Source organism: Aspergillus ibericus (assembly GCF_003184845.1).
Source record: "Aspergillus ibericus CBS 121593 unplaced genomic scaffold BO80scaffold_15, whole genome shotgun sequence".
Lineage (NCBI taxonomy): Eukaryota > Fungi > Ascomycota > Eurotiomycetes > Eurotiales > Aspergillaceae > Aspergillus > Aspergillus ibericus.
This window is the reverse complement of record NW_020292113.1, coordinates 292,633-308,690: the sequence shown is the minus strand read 5'-3', so window position 1 is coordinate 308,690 and position 16,058 is coordinate 292,633. Positions and strand designations below refer to the sequence as shown.

At 52.9% G+C, this 16,058-nt stretch overlaps 4 protein-coding genes across 4 annotated transcripts; 1 reads left to right on the top strand and 3 right to left on the bottom strand.

The window, feature by feature from the left end:
- Nucleotides 1–3,083: 3,083 nt before the first annotated feature.
- On the top strand, nucleotides 3,084–4,852 carry BO80DRAFT_424286 (tannase and feruloyl esterase). Its single transcript, XM_025719247.1, has one exon. The coding sequence runs from the start codon at nucleotides 3,134–3,136 to the stop codon at nucleotides 4,745–4,747; it is 1,614 nt and encodes a 537-aa protein (XP_025576236.1). The 5' UTR covers nucleotides 3,084–3,133; the 3' UTR covers nucleotides 4,748–4,852.
- Nucleotides 4,853–4,982: 130 nt separating this feature from the next.
- On the bottom strand, nucleotides 4,983–7,072 carry BO80DRAFT_464026 (uncharacterized protein; the record flags this gene model as incomplete). Its single annotated transcript, XM_025722628.1, has 1 exon — nucleotides 4,983–7,072. The coding sequence occupies one exon, from the start codon at nucleotides 7,070–7,072 to the stop codon at nucleotides 5,222–5,224; it is 1,851 nt and encodes a 616-aa protein (XP_025576235.1). The 3' UTR covers nucleotides 4,983–5,221.
- Nucleotides 7,073–8,214: 1,142 nt separating this feature from the next.
- Nucleotides 8,215–9,325, bottom strand: BO80DRAFT_353204 (GTP cyclohydrolase I; the record flags this gene model as incomplete). The annotated part of the gene is made up of 4 exons (XM_025715650.1): nucleotides 8,215–8,517; nucleotides 8,577–8,881; nucleotides 8,940–9,073; nucleotides 9,129–9,325. 4 exons carry the CDS (start codon nucleotides 9,323–9,325, stop codon nucleotides 8,215–8,217), a joined length of 939 nt encoding a protein of 312 aa, XP_025576234.1.
- Nucleotides 9,326–10,110: 785 nt separating this feature from the next.
- Nucleotides 10,111–12,053, bottom strand: BO80DRAFT_424284 (WD repeat RBAP46/RBAP48/MSI1 family protein). Its single transcript, XM_025719246.1, has 6 exons — nucleotides 11,871–12,053; nucleotides 11,750–11,812; nucleotides 11,590–11,695; nucleotides 11,081–11,542; nucleotides 10,543–11,028; nucleotides 10,111–10,489 (listed from the first exon to the last, which is right to left on the bottom strand). The coding sequence occupies exons 1-6, from the start codon at nucleotides 11,887–11,889 to the stop codon at nucleotides 10,315–10,317; spliced, it is 1,311 nt and encodes a 436-aa protein (XP_025576233.1). The 5' UTR covers nucleotides 11,890–12,053; the 3' UTR covers nucleotides 10,111–10,314.
- Nucleotides 12,054–16,058: the final 4,005 nt, after the last annotated feature.

Here is a 16,058-nt window from a genome sequence, read left to right as displayed (position 1 = left end):
AACGCTTTGGCCTGGGGTACGGGGAACCTTCAAAGGTCGAATTTCCCCGAGCATGAGCGTCGCTGAATAACACGCCCTCCACCCAGCATTCACTGCCTCAGCCTTGAGGGCCATTGTCTCCGCGTCTGGAGCACGGGAGGCCTTATTCTTCTTTCATCATCATCACGATGGTCCAGCTGCACCATTCCCTAATTCTTTCCCTTTCTGCACCGCTGAATGTGTCGGTGGTATGACTTGGTTCATCATGGTCGGGTTTCATGTTTTCCCCCTTTTGTTCTGCGTGAACGCTCATGTCTTCCCCTCTTCCCCCGCCTTTTCCAGGCTCATTGCCTGGGTATATCACCTGTGGTCGCTCGCTGGCAGAGGAAGTATATCCTTTCACCACAAACACAGAAGACCTATCTACGGGGGACAATTAAACCGAATTGACAACCTTGAAAACGAACAGAGCGCACACACACCCTGCCCAGTTGAGCTGTCGCAGCACTGGTGCGGAAACAGATTCCACTCTTCCAGTAGCTGATTGACCAGATTAGTACCCCGCCAACAGCCGGTGTGGTGTAATAAATCGAGCTATCGTGGGTGCCCAAATCATCCAGAGCGTAATTTTGGTCAAGAGTATCGAAGCCGGGATACATCCTGTTATCGATCGAGGAACAAGACGCATGACGGGTCAAGGTTGGTAGAAAGTCGCAACGCCTTGGAGTAACCGAAGACACAAAGTATCTGAGCCTTGTGAAGGGAGAGGAGAAATCGGGTATAATAGAGGACGATGCCGTCCTCTTTATTACTCATAACTGTCCACACTGCTGGGAAATGCGGCGTCCAGAACTTGGTACACCACGGTGATTTAAACCATGTGTCCTGGGCAAGAATCAAATGTAGGCTCTACCTATAGCACAAGCCGCACCATTGACTTGGGCAGTCGCATTCATGCTCACCCACTGCTGGAGAGCCCAAGTTAGACTTTGTCATGTACGTACCTGCTGAGAGTATTTGAGGTGAAATCATTGAGCCACAAGAGATTCCGATGATGTCCGGCACTTCACCCTCCCGACGAACAACATGGCCTTACAACCATACTGTTGGTCAGTACCAAGAAGAACTATCGCCAATCCGTGCTGGGGTATAACCGTCCTCAAATACCACTTGAGAGGGCCGAGTTTATTCATGAGGCCGTAGGGGGTCGAGATGTGGCCGTTCATGACGTGTATGTAGGCGGTGGGGATGCGGGCTTAGTGAGGAACTTCCGATCCAGCTCAGCGTAACGCATGGTGGAAGTACGTGGCCAGGACTAACCCCAGCAGGCCTGGTGGCACGCAGAGTGACTCCAAACTCATCTTAGATGCTTCAGAGGCTCCCATACGGAGCCTATCGGCAAAGATATACCTGCGGACAGGGGCTTGTGGGCACATGGGCTCTTGTTGATTTGGTGACAGGTCAAGGGTGGCCGTAAGCTTGAAGCAACGGGGGGAAGCCGCCCGACCGCACGTGATCCGGAGTCGGACTAACTCGATCCGCACTCGATTGGTACGTGGGCCGACTAGCCCGTTCTGGTTACCGTCAAGGCTGGAGTAGATAGCTAGGTAGTGGACTTGTTGCTTCTTGTTCAAGGTTGCAGTCTACATGCCACCACTACGCTCGTGCCATGTCAATTACTGAAGGGATCGAATCTGAACTAAAAATTAAATGTTCTTCCCAAGAATGGTCTGAAGAGAGATGGTCCAAAGCGACTATACTTGCCAACATCTCCGAAATTACTAAGAATCTTAATCCTAGGATACTCTTCTCTTCAGGTTAAAAGCAGCTGACGAGGGTACAGAGCCTACCAGGTAAGCTATATGATGCCACGTCCTGGAGGGATCTTCACGATTGACTTGGTACCATCGCTGACTTTCTGCTTCTGGCAGCTCACACAACGAGTATGCACATGGTTGCTCTACATCACTTCCTTGGCATGTAGGAGCAGTTTTTCGGTTCAATTCCTGGGTGGCCTATCGTCGAGGCGCCTTGGTTCTCCAGACGGCACCGACTGGTCGAGTAATTTCTTCACTCAGTCGAATGCAGGACAATTATGTAACTAGCTCTGCCATTTCCTCGGCAAGGCTACTCGGAACAAACCGATTCATGTTCAAAGAAGGGTCATTAGAGCTAATATACTCTCACCTGGTCATCCCCGTGGCTCTTCATTGTCGTACTTCAGGAGTACAGATACTCAGGGCTGAACCGATCAAAAGTCCACAGAAGGTCATCCGATGCTTCGAGCTGCTAATCACCCAGCACACTGAGTAATCTAAACACCATCATATCGAAGACACTGGATGAGTGGTTTTTGCATGACTGCCAGTGGAGTACATTACGTGGTCAGCTGGTTAGGCAGCTACTATGTAGGTAGAGTGACCCCAGAATATAGAAGTGATTGGCAACAGTGAAAGTTAAAGCTCAGTGCAAATGTCGTTTATAGGGCCAGAAACCCCAATCCGTTTGGTTCCTGTTTGGAATATGTTAGAGAGCGAAACGCAGAGTGGAGAATTCGTCGTCATCAACGATGCCGTCGGTGCCGTGAAGAAAATGAGGGTGGGTCAGGGAAAAGGTATGCTTTAAGCTTACCACTGATAAGATAAGGCAGTACTCGGGGGTCTCTCCCCATTGCCCTCCGTCCTCCGGTCTCCGTGTGTGCCTTCAACTTCTTCCCGTTAAGGTGGATGCTTGGGCTGCGGAGACTATCCCTCTTGCGGCAAAAATCGGCCGATCTACCTTATCAAGAACAGAGCAAGCGGGGAGTCTGGATAGTCTGGATAGTCTGGATTGAAACCGAAGAACAATATGGATTACGCCCAGCGGAGGCCACCGGTCTGTACCTGCAACTGCATGACAGCCGGCCGTATCTAGAACCAATCTATTTGGCTCCACGATGCAGGTACCAACCTAAGATCTTCCTTACTTGACCTGTTCGGGCAAAGAGCTGACGTTGAACTGTTTGAAGATAGTGTCATGAGATGGTTTCCTGCACCTATAAAAGCAGCAGGCCTCCCTGCCTGCTCCTGTGTCTTGGATAGGGATCTACCAGCCTAGTGATTTGTCTCTCTTTGATCAACCCAGTCATTCTTTTCCAACTTGAAACCCGTCCTTCATGAAGTCAGCTACACTTCTCCTCGCCGCAGCCAGCGTGGTTGCGGCCAAGAGGAACTGCAGCGTCGAGACCATTGCCCAATTTCTCCCGAAGAATTCCACCGTCTTCTATGCCGATCACTATGCCAAGGGTGACAATTTCACCCCCCCGGTTGATTACAACTATGGCATGACCACCAGCCCCATGGGCATCAGCGCGTATGAGCTTCCTCTTGCCGGTTGTGTTGCTCAAGCCAACATCTCCTTGCCCAACAACACCCAGCACAGCGTGGGCTTAGTCCTGCCCGATGAGTGGAATGGACGGTTCATGGCTGTCGGAAATGGTGAATTCTCCGGGTCTGTGGGCTGGTCTTCCATCATCAACACCATGTGGTATGGATTTGCCAGTGTGTCGACCGATACGGGCCACGAGGGCAACAACGGTAGTTTCGGATACCACAATGAAGTGGCTCTCACCAACTGGGGTTACCGTGCCCTTCACGATGCTGTAGTGAACGGAAAGAAGGTCACCGAGGGATACTACGAGAAAGATATCTCTTACAGCTACTACCGAGGATGCTCCGCTGGTGGCAAGCAGGGTTTCAAAGAGGTCGAGATGTTCCCCGACGACTTTGATGGTGTGATCGCTGGTGCTCCAGCGTGGTGGACTACTCACCAGCAGCTGTGGAACGTGCTCACTGCTATCTGGAATCTTCCTGAGACGGCCGATTACCATGTCACCGATTCTCAGATGTCGGCCGTTCAGGACGAGATTCTGAAGCAGTGTGACCCCCAGGATGGCTTGAAGGACAACATCCTTCAGAACCCCCTTGGATGTGTCTTTGACCCGGTCCCCGTGATGTGCAATGCTACCTCGTCCAACGACACTTGCGTGACTCCCGCTCAGCTGGTGACTGTTAACAAGCTGTTCAGCCCCTGGATCGAAGCCAACGACACCTTCGTCTTCCCCGGCTACACCCTCGGTACGGAGGTGGGCGCGCCCAGCCTCAGTGATGACTTCGTCACCTACATCCAGTACATGCTCCAGATCGGATACGACTGGACCTGGGAGGACTGGAACCCAGACCTTGTGGCCCTGTCCGACAAGCTGAACCCCGGTAATGCCACCGCCAACGACTTCGACATCTCCCCCTTCTACAAGAAGGGCGGCAAGCTTCTGCACTACCACGGCTACTCTGACCCCTCTATCGCGACCGGCTCCTCCATCTACCTGTACAACCACATCCAGGAAGCCCTCCGCCCCCAGGACATTCCCATTGACGACTTCTACCGTTTCTTCCTGATCCCAGGCATGGAGCACTGCACCAGCACCCCCTCCGACCAGGACGCTCCTTACTACATGAACGGAGACAGCCAGGCTGATTCTTTGTCCGGTAACGTCTTTGGCGTTCCCGGCTTCAATGACAGCAAGCACGATCTTATCCTGGCCATCATGGACTGGGTTGAGAACGGTACTGCCCCCAACTACCTCATCCCGACCAAGTACAAGAACGACAACGTCGCCGATGGTGTCGACAAGCAGAGGCCCATCTGCCCCCACCCTCAGCTTGCCAAGTACAACGGCACTGGCGATGTCGATAAGGCCGAGAACTGGCACTGCAGTACCTTGTACTAGATGCTTCGCCCTAGGAATGGATCGAAGCTATATCAAATGGCTTGTATTTGATATATAGGCTGGATCCAAATGTATCATAGTGTATATTGTCCTCGGTTAGCCATAATATACTCACCTTAACTGGGTGTCAACAGTTCCAATCTTAGAAATGTCACCTTTTAGATATGAACTGATACCTGACTTCATGAACGCGGAGTGCAACTCTTGATTTGCTTTCGAATCATCGATTCCCTAAGTAATCCGTCATCATTGTTATAGACACCATGATCAAATACTTCTTTAAATTACAACCAGTATGAGCCATTACCACCGAATCCAAATAAAGTACGCCTTTTTCCACACCTGGCCTTTCCTTCATTACCATCGCAACCACGACGACACCCATTACACCACTTCAGTAAACTCCCTTCAAACCAAATTCCCCAAACCAAACACCATCAACAACAGCAAGAACAACAACAGCAACAAAAACATTCAATCCAGCCTCACCGCATCCATCCAATCCCATCCCAACCCCTCGGCGGCCGCCATCATCTCCTTCACCCACGACACCCCGAGCCTCTCGACCGGAAAATACTTCGCGCCCTGCGCCAACAGAAACAAATCCCGATACATGTCCTGCATCCTGAGACCCCGTCTCGCCATCTCCCTCAGAACCAACTCATCCGGCCTCACCAACTTGACCCTTTTCTCCATCCCAACCCCTCCCACCCCTCCCACCCCTCTAACCCCCCTCCCATACCCCTCAAACTGCAACCCCCCCGCCAAACGCCCCGGGACCCCAAAAATCTGAATCCCCTCTTCCCCCGCACCGGGGAGATACCTCCAACGCACAAACGCGGCCAACATATCGATATTCGACTGCAGTACCCAACCACGCATATAATCTCTCAGGAAGGTGAGGGTTGGCTGCGCCATGATGAGTCGGCGAATGGAGTTGCTTTTCTGGTCGCGTTGTTCGCGGAGATACATGTCCAGTTGGACTAGGAAGAGGACAGCGAGGAAGATGTCGCCGTCTTGCCAGATGCGGGGGTTGCGGATGGTCCATTCACGACGCGCGTTGTCGGGAATGTCCATTAGGAACCAGAATTTGTGGAGGGTGAGGGTCGCCAGGGGGGGGAGGGCGTAGCCGGTGGTGAGCAGGAGGTGGAGAATTTCTTTGGTGGTGTGGTCGCGGTGGGTGAGCAGGCGGAGCCAGGGGAGGGAGGGGAGGAGGTTGGTTAGGGGGGTTTGGGGGTGGGGGTGGGGGTGGGTTGGTGTGTTGGGGCCGGGGGTAGGCGATGGGGATGGGGGGTGTTGGTGCCAGTGGCCGGGGTGGGTGCAGAGCTTGGGATAGCAGTGGAATGGGAAGGTGTTGGCGGCGGAGGGGTGGTGGGTGATGTGGGCTTGGATGACGCCGCTGATGTGGGCGCTGAGGAAGTAGTGGAAGGTTTTGGAGGTCGAGCCGAGGGTCACTAGGTCGTCGATGGAGAGGTAGCTGGTGAGGAGGACGGCCAGGTGTGGGAAGTAGGTGAAGGCTTGGAGGAGGTCGAATTCTTCCTCGCGTTCGCTGTGGGGGGTTAGGGGCCGAGGAGGTATAAGCATGGTGAATGCAGGATTCCAGTGGTTTGTAGCAAGGTGGTTGATGGTTGGTGACTGCTGAGGTATGGCGGTTGTGCTCAGCGCGGTGGTGACTGGTCTTGCTGGCATGGTAGTGGTTTCTTGAGCCATGACCTCCGTGGTAGATGGTGGTCTTGTTTCCATGATACTGGCATTGGGAGGAGGCATGTACTGCATCTGGTGTCTGGGAAGCGGATGAAACCCACCGGTGAACTGTGCAGGAGGGATCTTAGGCACAGTTACGCCCTCGTTGGAGATCTGTATCACAGCCGGTGGCTTCTCCCCCGTGTTGTTGTTGGATTGACGCATGGGCATGACATTCTGAGGCTGGATGCCGGCAATGAGCTGCTGGCGGATGAGGTAGGCCTGGAGTGCTTGCTCAGGACTCAGATTTGTGGTGATGGGCTGGGGCCGTTGAACTAGCCTTGCGGGACGTCTTTCCTGTTGCACGTAATCAGGTGGAGGTTGAGAGCTGTTAACGCGCTCTTGGGTTCCCAGGGGCAGGCTGTTGATGGGCTGGGGAAGAAACCGTGCTGGAGCCGGGGTCTTCTCACTGCGGTGTGCATGGGGAACGGGAACGATCACCGCGTGTCTCTGAGCAGCGTCCTGTACATGGTGACGGACGTGACTCAATTGCTCTGGGGCTGGAGCGTTCCCTGTAGCACCTGAAAGGAAGAGCAGAGACTCGGCAGCGGTGATGTCGTCGTAGCTGGGGTTGATGTTCATTGTGCAGACGACTCGTTCACTGCGCGAACAGAAACAACACGAATGAAGCAACACGAAAGTGAGAACGAAGTCAATTTCTAGAATGGTCAGTCTGGGTCTTGCAGGATAGAAAGGAATGTAGTCAGTGTGAAATACACAATAGTTTGTTCAAGATCAATCAGCGGCTCTCAAGGACACGAATATTGACTGTAGACTACGAGCTGTTCACGACGCGGTAACACTATGGTGAGGATTAGAAAAGTATGAGACCATGAGAGGTCGATATGTATTCGAAACATAGGTGTACATTCACTAGATGTGTGATTCAGTGTGGATCATGGAGCAGATCAGAACATGAGCGACTTATGACATCTGTCAGTAGCAGGTAGTGAATGAAGCACTGGGATGAGCATATTCACTTGATCACTGGGTGAAAACTCGATATGCTGAGGTATGATGATGATGCCGACAGATGATGATTGCTGTGCTCTGGTATTTGTATCGAGATAGAACCAGCCAGCATATCCCGTACCAGGACATGTGTTGGAACCTTTGAGGCTCGACAGCTCCTCAGCAGTAGGTTCGCAAGGATTACCTATCATGCTGGGTTGACACGCAATTTATGATATGGATAGGATAGACAAGGAAGAATGATCATGTGCAGACTGGGTTGAATAGTCAATTGCTGAGACGCATGTCGTCTCGAATATACATAGCTTTTAGCTACCACATTTCCACCATGATATCATCCAAACCCCTATACCCCTATATCCAGTTGAGAAGATATTAAAACAAATGTTGAATCGACCTCGACGTATCGACATTAGTCCTGCTTCACGGTCGACGTGTCCGACCAGGGCTGCCGCCTGCCCTCTAGCCTTCTTCCTTTATCGAACCGCAACAGTCGAACGAAGGGAACAGACATTGGCCTGTGCGTCGCACCCGCGTGACAGAATATAGATCTATACAAGTAGTATTTGCAAACCAAGCCAATCCAAACGCAAGAGAACACTCCGTCCACGCGGCGTAAGTAAATGAATGCCAATTCCAATGACCTGTTGAAAGGTGACCACCAAAACTCCGGGAATCATGAATACCATCCACTGTTAAAATGAGGGGGTAACAAGTGCATGTCGTAACGAGGCTGAGTAGCAATGAGGACATTATCTGCGGTGCAGGAGAGTCAGGAATTCCTCCCGAGTCTTTGCACTCGACCGCATGCAGCCGAGCATGCAGCTGGTTGTGGTGGTGCTACTAGTCTTTTGCACACCACGCATGACCATGCAAAGATGGGATGACTCCATGACAACACCGACACCGCGCGGCTTCAGAACCTCCGAGATGGCCAGAGCGACTTGCTTGGTCAGGCGCTCCTGTACCTGGAGACGACGGGAGAACATCTCAGCCAGACGAGCCAGCTTAGAGAGACCAAGCACGCGACGGTCAGGGATGTAACCGATGTGCATCTGTCAAGAGGAAACTGGTCAGCATTGCTGTAGCTCTCCGCAAAAAAAGGGCGTCGTACCTTTCCGGTGAAGGGAACCATGTGGTGTTCGCACAGCGAAAACACCTCAATGTCCTTGACAATTACCAGCTCGTCGTGATCTTCATGGAAGACTGCACCGTTGACGAGGTCCCTGACATTCTCCTCGTAACCCTTAGTAAAGTAGAGCATGGCCTTGGCATATCTCTCCGGCGTCTCGCGCAGGCCCTCTCGTTCCGGGTCCTCTCCGACGCACTCAAGGATCGTCCGGACGGCTCCTGCGAGCTTCTTGATGCGCTCCTCCGTCTCCTCGGGCGTCGACTCCAGTCGTGCCCTGGTGCCGGGGCCTGAGGGGAGAAAAAGTCAGATCAAAACGATCGCAAATTTGCACTGACGATCACTTACAAGGCCAGCTTAGTCCATCAAAGTCAATTGGGGGAAAGAGGGTGTATGGGCTCGCCGGTCGGCTGACTGTCGCAGGCGGGGTCAATGCACCGGCCTCATCTCGGGGATCGCGGGGAGGATCGTTCAAGGTAGGCCTGGATTGCGCAATTAGAAAACCGATTGAGGTCATATCAGGCAGACACCACATACTTGGAGGAGGAGCCTCGGGGAGTATCATCGACCAGGGCGAGGGACTCCCCGGAAGGGTGGGTGGCAGAGGCGGGCAGGTCGAACTCTACCGGGATGCGGGGAGTAAAGGAGGAGAGGATGGAAGAGTTGAGGCTTTCCCTCTCACGAGCATCCCGGGAGCCCGTGGACACATGCAGCGGAGAACTGCCATTAAGCATGTGGGAAGGGATGGCAGACTTGGGCTTCGAGCCCGGAGGAGGGGGGGAAGTTCCGGAACCCATGACTCCTATGATTCCTTCAACGGTGGTGGAGAGAAGAAGGGAAGTGAGGAATAGCGAGAGGGGAATGCGGGTTTCTGCGGCGTAGACTGACTGAGCAGCAACGTCTTGGGGATGGAAGAATAAATGGTGGAAGAGGATAGAATCACAGCGCCGGAGACATGGCAGGTAAGCACGAAAAATTGGTTATCCCGACATGCCGCGCGATGGAAGGGGGTTAGTCGAAAAACCGAAAAAGCTAAGATGACTCCGGCCTCGAAGGGCGGCGACTCTCGATTTCCTTTCGAGTTGAACCCCTCCGCTTTCTGGCGCCCGCTTCCTCGCCCCCCTCACCGCCCGCCCCGGTGGCCACTCACAGCCTGCGCCTGGAGGGGCGCCGCTCCTCGGGGGCAATCTATGATTAAGCTTCCTTTCAAATCGTCTCCTCCAGCTGCCTCACAATCGCTTTCATCGGCCCGGTCCCCCCCTAACCAGCACAGTCTTTCAGTGCTAGCTAGGGCGCTTTGTCTCGATGATGCTCCCGTTCGGGTCTTTGTCGCGGGAGTCACTCAGCGCGAATTTCTACACGAGCGGATGGACTTTCCTGTGGGAGAAAAGTAAGACCAATCAAATGCATGGCCGTTGCGGCTCCGAGTGGGAGGGGCAGAAAAGCACGAGGGTGGAGGCCGAACTAACACAGCCAGCGCCCGAGGCACTAGAGGAGGCATTAATCGCGACTTGGATGCAGTACTCCGTAGCTAGGCTCCAAATGCTACATAGCAGCCACCAAACTCCCGAAACAAGACCTCGTAGTAGAGTTTAACGTCGTGTGATTATTTCCCCATATTCTTGCTGTGTTTGTAGTGAACTGGTAGAGTGAGTACATGAAGTAAGACGACCATCCCAGATAGGTATCAGTTGTGCAGACTCGCTCGTGGTGCAGCGATAGCTCATGGCTCCAACTCCTCCGTCGGCACATCCTCCAGGTCCTTGCCAACAATCGCATCCGCCACCTTCCACACCTGCAGCAGGTTGTCTTCGGCCGCGGAGCAGAGAACCCACGGGTCATTCAGGTTCCAGCTGAAATCCGAAATCCGATTGGTGTGGCCGCCATGCATGAACAGACTAGAGGCAGCGTTAGCAAGAGAGTGCAAACTAAAAGGGGCAATGTCACGTACAGCTCGGGTGGTCCATCCTGGGCATCCTCGGGAGTCTGCTCCTCGCCAGTCCGACTAAGATCCCAGAACATGATCTTCCGGTCATAGCTGGCACTAGCCAGCACCGCCTCCTCAAACGGATGCCAAGAGAGCGAAGTCACGGAGTCGTTGTGACATTCGAGCGCGTGCAGTTTGGTCTTGAGGTTACGGAGGTCCCAGAGTCCAATCGACTTGTCGGCTGAGCCGGTCGCCAAAACAGTTTCCGCGGCGGGGTTGAAAGCAATGGCATTGATGGCATCCCGGTGCTGGCCTTCTGCTGATGCAGCGGCACGCGTGGTTTCGGCTTCTCGCACGTCGATAATTTGGAGGGTGATATCATCGGACACCGTTCCAATAAGCGAGGAATGAAGAGGGTGATATTGAACATCGTTGACAATTGAAGAATGATGTGTGTAAGTCCGAACAGGCTTGAGTGCCTTATTACCCTTTGTATATGTCGTCAAATCCCTGTACACTGGTCAGTACGTTGGGTAATAACCAGAGCTCTAACCAGTCTTACCAAAGACGGACGGTCTTATCCTCACTACCTGTAGCAAGGTGACCGGCGGCGTGTGGACTCCAGCTCAGACCAAATCCTTCGCGTGTGTGACCGAGAAGCTCCATTTGAGGGTTGACGGTGCCTGTCGGCAAGCTCGGGTGCTTCGAGCGATCCCAGATCATCACTCGTCCATCTGTGCACATGGTGGCAATGATATTGGGGTTCTGCGGTTGGTATCGCGCCTTGTTGACTTCACCCTTGTGGTCAATTTTCTGGACGATGTTAAATTTGATTTCCATTGGCGCCTTCTTCGAGCTGCCGCCGTATCCCCCAATCTCCCCACGCTCTTCATCATAATCATCTGGGTTTGGCGCAGTCGGGTTAGGAAGTTGTACATGAGCGATTTGCAGGTAGTTTTGCGCATCACTCGAGGTGTGGGTGCCAATAAGCAGGCGATGAGTCGAGTAGGGCTTATCGGGGACACTAGCGGATGTCAGAATCTAGAAAAGAAAGAAGGTAGATGCGCATACTCTTGCTTATCAGGTAGCCATTGTGTCGTGAGGGTAGGCCACTCTAATGCCGTGCTGAGGATCATGTCATAGAGGAATGGCGCATTCTTCTTCCATGTTTTATATTCTGTTCGGAGGACTTCTTAGCCCGAGCGATGTCGTTGGGGACTGAATCCCATACCTTCATTGATAACCTTCTCCTCAGTGCGCTCCTCCTCCTGTTCCTCTTGCTCCTCAATGAAACCTAAAGGGAAGAGGGGGTCAGTGAAGCCCGCGCAACAGAACCGGGGGGCACCTCGCACCATCGTCGTAAGGCTCCATGATTGTGTGGAAGTACGGATCAAAAGCTAAAACTCCGGATAACGGTCAAGTAAAACAAGTCGCTTAGAAACGGAATTAACAGCGAAGTATGAGGGGACGGTTGTGACAGCCGGCTGGGGATTGAGAATGGAAGGGTAGCAGAGCTTTGAGCTGCGGATGAAGCTCTCGTTCGCACCGGAGAAACGCGACTTTCCTTTGACGGCGCGTTAATGGGTGCTCCGGGGAGCTAGGCCCGGTCGGGAAGGCGGGCTTGGCAGTACCACCTGATGAATGCTTCGGCCGGGGATTGCTGAGGTCACAAAGCAACCTGCAAGAGTCATCAATTCAATATTCAATCTGCCCCTCCGCATCTCCTCTCGGCGCAATCGTCGCCTACCCCCACCCCTATTTCCTTTTTGTTCATCCTTCATTTCCTTGTTGTATTCTACGGTCATACGTTCTCTGACGATACCCAGTCGTTTAGTTTTATCTACGACCGCATTGCCGTGCGCTGGATGATTTGCCTCCGAGCTTGGGTGCTTCATTGAATACTGACGACAACTACGACACCCACGAACAAAGGATAGTCCTTTCGCCTGATAACTGAACGTCTCAAACAGCTTCGAGTCCTTCCGATTATACGTATTTCATCATGGGTGTTCCCAAGTTCTTCCGCTGGCTGAGCGAGCGGTATCCCGCGATCTCGATGTTGATCGCGGAGAATCGTATACCTGAATTCGATAACCTATATTTGGACATGAACGGCATTATTCATAACTGCACACACAAGGACAGCGACTCTCCTACTTTTCGAATGACCGAAGACAAAATGTTCATTGCTATATTTAATTATATCGAGCATTTGTATGGCAAGATTAAGCCCAAGAAGCTCTTCTTTATGGCGGTAGACGGTGTGGCGCCGCGGGCCAAGATGAACCAGCAGCGTGCGAGACGTTTCCGAACGGCCTTGGACGCCGAGACAGCAAAGGAAAAGGCAATTGCTCAGGGCATCGAGATGCCCAAGGAGGATGCTTTCGACAGCAACTGTATTACCCCGGGTACAGAGTTCATGGCCAAGTTGACCGAGCAATTAAAATACTTTATCAGCAAGAAGATCTCCGAAGATAAGGACTGGCAGGGGGTCGAGATCGTCCTTTCCGGCCACGAAGTTCCCGGTGAAGGTGAACACAAGATCATGGAGTACATCCGGCATGCGAAAGCACAGCCCGGTTACGATCCGAATGTCCGTCATTGTCTTTATGGCCTTGATGCTGATCTGATCATGCTGGGCCTTCTGAGCCATGACCCTCACTTCTGCCTACTGCGTGAGGAAGTCACCTTCGGCCGCCAAGTCCAGAAGAAGTCAAAGGAACTCGAACACCAGAACTTTTATCTATTGCATTTGTGTATGGTCCGAGAATACTTGGAATTGGAGTTTCAAGGATTGGAACAGGAGGGTGTCTTGAGTTTTCCCTTCGACATGGAACGGGTCATCGACGATTTCATTCTGATGGCTTTCTTTGTTGGAAATGACTTCTTACCCAACCTGCCCAATCTGCATATCAATGAAGGCGCTTTGGCGTTTATGTTCAAGATCTACAAGGAGGCGTTGCCGAAGATGGGTGGTTATATCAACGAGCAGGGCGTCATTCAGATGGAACGATTGGGCATGCTTTTGGACGCCCTGAGTGATGTTGAGTTCCGCTTTTTCGAAGCCGAGTATTCGGATGCCCGGTGGATTCAGGCCAAGAAAACCGGTGGCGCAGAGCCCCAGGAGAAGCCCAAGAGTCTCACAGTCACCCCCGCGCAGAAGAATCTATTTAAGGAGGTTAAGAAGTATGTTCTCAACCGGCCTGGGAAGGGTTCAACCGAAACGAAGCCTCTTGACTTTGCCTCTGAAATGCCCGCTCGCGACCGCAAATTTGTGGAGCAGCTGGCCGATGATCTTCGACTACCATGGACCACCGTCGCCGATGAACATGGCGATCGGTTTATTCGGGTCCAGCTTCCGGGAAACGACAGTGAAGATAGCGAGGAAGAAGACGAAGAGGCCTCGATGGCCGTCCAGCGGATTATCCGGAGGTACGAGAATGCCAAGGTCCAGGAATTGTCGGCCGAGGAAGCCCAACAAGCGGCGGAGAAGAAATATGAAGAAAAATTCCAAGAGTGGAAGAATAATTACTACGTTGGTAAATTCGGCTGGGGGCTCGACAGCCACGAGGAGATGAAGGAATTGACCGAGAATTACGTGCAAGGCCTTCAATGGGTCCTCTACTATTATTACCGCGGCATTGCGTCCTGGCCATGGTTCTTCAAGTACCACTATGCACCAATGATTTCCGGTTAGTGTTGGCTGTGAAGTATGGATGGCTTTTGCTGACTCTCTGCAGATGTAAAGAAGGGCTTAAAGGCCGACACGAACTTCCGACTCGGCAAGCCGTTCCGGCCTTACGAGCAGCTGATGGGCGTGTTGCCGGATCGAAGCAAGAAGATTGTGCCTGCTGCCTATCGCGATCTGATGACTTCCCCAGAGTCCCCGATTTATGACTTTTACCCGCGTGATTTTGAGTTGGATATGAATGGGAAGAAGATGGAGTGGGAGGCCGTCGTCAAGATCCCATTCATTGAAGAAGGTCGTCTGTTGGACGCCCTTGCGACCAGAGAACACCTCTTGACCCCCGAGGAGAAGGCCCGGAATGGATTCGGGGCCAGTCTTAAATTTACCTACTCCCCGGATGTGCAATTCGTCTATCCGTCCTCCCTGCCCGGAGTGTTCCCAGACCTGGCGAATTGCCACTGTGTGGAGAACATTTTTGACTTGCCAACCATGGATGGTCTTGAGCCATACATTGGGTTGGTTGATGGCGTGCAAATGGGTGCCGCAGCGTTGGCTGGGTTCCCCAGTCAGAAGACCCTGCCCCATGTCGGTCAGCTAGGCTTCCACGGCGTTACCGTTTTCCAGCAAGAAAGCCGCAACGAGAGTATGGTTATCACGGTGCTCGATCCTGGAAGCAGGTCGAGCATCGAGTTGGCCAAACAGAAACTCGGTAAGCGCGTCTTCGTGGGCTATCCGTTCCTGCAGGAAGCGCTTGTCATCCGTGTTTCAGACGAACTTTTCGACTACATTCTCCCCGAACCGACGGGGCATGTGGTTTCTATCCCCCACACTCCAGCTCAAATCGAGCAGTGGAGAAAGAAGGCGACCAAGATTGAGGGAACTTACAGCAAGAGACTGGGCACGATCATCGGTGATGTTGAATCGCTGGTACATGTTCAGCTGCTCAAGGGCCTGATCAAGACCGACGAGGGTGCTACGATTAAAGAGTTTGCCGACATTCCAGGGCAGGAAACCGACTACGCACTACAACTGATTGTGGATGAAGTAATCAACCCCGATGAGCGGTTTATTGAGCGGGAGGCTTTGCCCATCGAACAAGAATTTCCCGAGGGCTCCCGAGCATTTTTCTTGGGAGAATTCAACTACGGAAGGCCCGTGCATGTTACGGGACATGAGGAGGGCAAAGTGAATGGAATGATTGCCGCGGTGAAGGGTCGCGAGCCCGAGTTTGGCAGGGACCGTGCCAGGGATGCCGAGAGGCTTTGCCCTTACATGCCCTCGTTCGCCATCGCGCGCAGCTTGCGCCTGAACCCGTTGGTTCTGGCCAAGATTACGTCCTCCTTCTCCGTTGATATCGAGGGCCAGCGTGCCAACCTGGGTCTCAATTTAAAGTTTGAGGCACGCAAGCAAAAGGTTCTCGGATATTCCCGCCGCGGGGATTCCGGTTGGGAGTTCAGCCCCAAGGCCGTGGAGCTCTTGCAGCAGTACATGATCAATTTCCCTGAGTTCATTGCAGGCATTCAACACAATCCTCAGAACGATCGGTACACGCCGACGGACTTCTATCCCGAAGACATTGCCCTATTGAAGATGAAGGAGATCCGGGACTGGCTGAAGTCCATCGAAGCCAAGAACTTTGAGCGGGTCCCTCTCGACGCGGAACAGCTCGATTCTGATGTTGTGAAGATGATCGAGCACGATGCCGACCAGCATGTTCAAAGTCTGCCACCCATGCAGCCGAAGAAGATTCGTGGCGTCCCCCGCGGCGCCCTTCTGCGGCCGTCCGACGTCGAGCAACGGCTCGGAAACCAGACGTTCAAGCTCGGAGACCGTGTTGTGTATGCTCAAGATT

Excerpts from the sequence above, each read along its gene's own strand:
- BO80DRAFT_424286 (XM_025719247.1), top strand. The coding sequence starts at position 3,134 with ATGAAGTCAGCTACACTTCTCCTCGCCGCAGCCAGCGTGGTTGCGGCC.
- BO80DRAFT_424284 (XM_025719246.1), bottom strand. Across the intron at positions 11,696-11,749 it reads GGAGAAGGTTATCAATGAAG|AATATAAAACATGGAAGAAG; the intron begins GTATGGGATTCA and ends TCCTCCGAACAG. Across the intron at positions 11,029-11,080 it reads GATAAGACCGTCCGTCTTTG|GGATTTGACGACATATACAA; the intron begins GTAAGACTGGTT and ends ACCAGTGTACAG.